Source organism: Etheostoma spectabile, unplaced genomic scaffold (genome assembly GCF_008692095.1).
Source record: "Etheostoma spectabile isolate EspeVRDwgs_2016 unplaced genomic scaffold, UIUC_Espe_1.0 scaffold333, whole genome shotgun sequence".
NCBI classification, from domain to species: Eukaryota; Metazoa; Chordata; class Actinopteri; order Perciformes; family Percidae; genus Etheostoma; species Etheostoma spectabile.
Window position 1 is genome coordinate 748,998 of NW_022605586.1, and position 2,341 is coordinate 751,338.

Below are 2,341 nucleotides of genomic sequence, written 5' to 3' on the forward strand. Positions count from 1 at the left end.
TACACACAGGCCTGAACTACACACACATGCACAGTACCTATACATGCACTAATGGAGAGATGTCAGAGGGGGGGGAGGCTGCCCCCGAGCAGTTGGGGGTTCGGACTGGTAGCTGGAGAGGTGCCGCCACTGAGGCACTGCCAAGGTGCTCTTGAGCAAGGTACTGAACCCCCAACTGCTCGGGGCACTTTTCCAATTGCACCCCCCCCACACACTTTGACATCTCTCCATTAGTGCATGTATGGGTATTGAGCATTGAACACTAAACACTCTCTGAGACTTGATGTTCAGATCAATTCAACTAATGTCTGTATACTAAATATAAACCTCCTTCGAGCAGACATTAGCTTAGCTTAGCATTAAGACCGGAAACCGGGAGGAACGTCCACCTACCAGACATGAGTGGTGACAATATTCTCATCCAAAATGTCCAAATGTTGTCAGAACGTTCTGCGATACAAAAGTGTGTTGGGTTCTTTATTCATTGGATTACCTTTGTTATACAATCAATAAGCATTTAAAAACAAAGAAATATTGTCACAAACAGTGTCACGTCCTGACTTACTGACTCTTGTTTTCTTTAAAGTGACAAATAATTCTATATTTGTGAATAGTATTTTATTCCTTTTCTTAAATAATTACAATCAAAACCACGTTAAGATACTAATCCAAAACACAAATGAACACTTTGATGAATAGATTAAATGAGATAATGAAGTTTAAGTTAAACTGTCATAAACTTTGTTTTGTATTACAAAGTTAGATTTGACTTTTATGACAGAAAAACAAACAAAAAGAAGTAAAAGTACCACAGAGTAAAAATACTTAGTTATTAGATAAAGTCATGGATTAAAAAAAATAGCTAAAGTAAAAAAGTAACAGCTTCAAAGTGCCCATATTATGAAGGAAAATCATTTTTCTAGGATTTGGGGGGTTGTTTTTGGGTCTCTGGTGCTTCCACACGCATACACAATTGGAAAAAATCATCCATGATGTTTTGAGTGAGATACGGTTTCATGTGCGGCTTCCAACAAAGTGTAAAAGTGAAATGTCTCGCTCTGTAGATAAAACTAGGGAGATGTCTCACTCTGGAGCTAAAACAGAGACTTAAACACAAAGGGTGAAAACAGGATCTGCAGCAATGTCACAAAAATATGGTGTTTTTTTAAAATGAAACAATGGAAACCTATTCTGGTACAACCTCAAAATACAGCTATGAACCTGAAAATGAGCAGAATATGGGACCTTTCAAATAACCAAAAGTAAAAGTATACATATATGTATTTATATATATATATATTAAATATATAAACTAGTTTGTAAAATACATATACTGTATACAGTATATTTATTGCAAACTAGTTTATTTCTGTTGTAATTTTCAGGCGTAAGTGTTCTTGTAAGTTTCTTGAAACCGTTAGCTTAGCGGTATTACATTTTAAGTAGGGGACGCAGGAGGTTTCTACCTAGAAGTTCATGGGAACTTTGAAGTTATTTTGATTGTCCCTAAATGTACATACATTAAATTATATTACGTTTAAAAATATTGACCATACATAGTATCCAAAAGTTTCATTGAAATAAACTTTAAAGTGCAGCGTTTAACAGTAGCAATGAGGTAACGTGAGAAAGTGTGATCAGTCAGTTAGTTATTAGTTTTGTCCCGTTTCAGCCAGCGCATCTACGTCTTTCATCTTTTGTTATTCCCACTCAAAGTCTTGATATCCTCATCCTTTCCTCTCCTTCTTATTCTCTTCTTTCCTTCGTCTCGTTACTCATCCGTCTGGCTCCAGCCGACGGGGATCCACTGTGGTTCGTCCTGCGCTGCCTGGATGATGGAGCAGAGCTGCATGCAGGCGTCCTGCAGGTCGTCGTTCACCAGCAAGCCGTCGAACAGCTGTTTGTACGTTGCCTCCATCAGCTGGGACGCCTCCTCCAGCTCCACGAAGTCTTCCTCCTGCAGGACAGGTAACACGGGACATAGGTGAATGGTAGGCCAGCCGACAGTCCAGATGACACAAAGATGTCGGGAAAAGACATCTTCATGACATCACAAAAAGCATCAAAACGCATCAAAACTGTGTAAAACGTGCTAAGAAATATGGACAAAGCTTAAAAACATTGAAATAATAACATCTGAATATGTCAACACCATAGACTGTATATTAATAATCATACAGTATTATTCCCGCTGAAGATCAGATATAATACAGCTTTAGCGAGTCCCCCATGTTGGAGATCAGATATAATTCAGCTTTAACGAGTCCCTAATCCAAGAGCGTACAATGGGGCTCGAAAGTTTGGGCACCCCAGGTAAAGATTTGTATTAATGTGCATAAAG

The 2,341-nt window shown here is 38.6% G+C and overlaps 1 protein-coding gene and 1 long non-coding RNA gene across 2 annotated transcripts in view; one reads left to right on the plus strand and one right to left on the minus strand.

Annotated features, from left to right (window-relative positions):
- Window positions 1-2,341, plus strand: part of LOC116686223 (uncharacterized) — a 13,804-nt gene that overhangs the window by 4,785 nt on the left and 6,678 nt on the right. The window lies entirely within an intron of this gene.
- LOC116686221 (MAGUK p55 subfamily member 4) overlaps window positions 273-2,341 on the minus strand; it is a gene marked incomplete at its 5' end in the record, with an annotated part of 44,133 nt that continues 42,064 nt past the window's right edge. Inside the window, 1 exon segment of the mRNA XM_032511200.1 lies at window positions 273-1,957. Coding sequence (XP_032367091.1) covers window positions 1,772-1,957 — 186 coding nt within the window.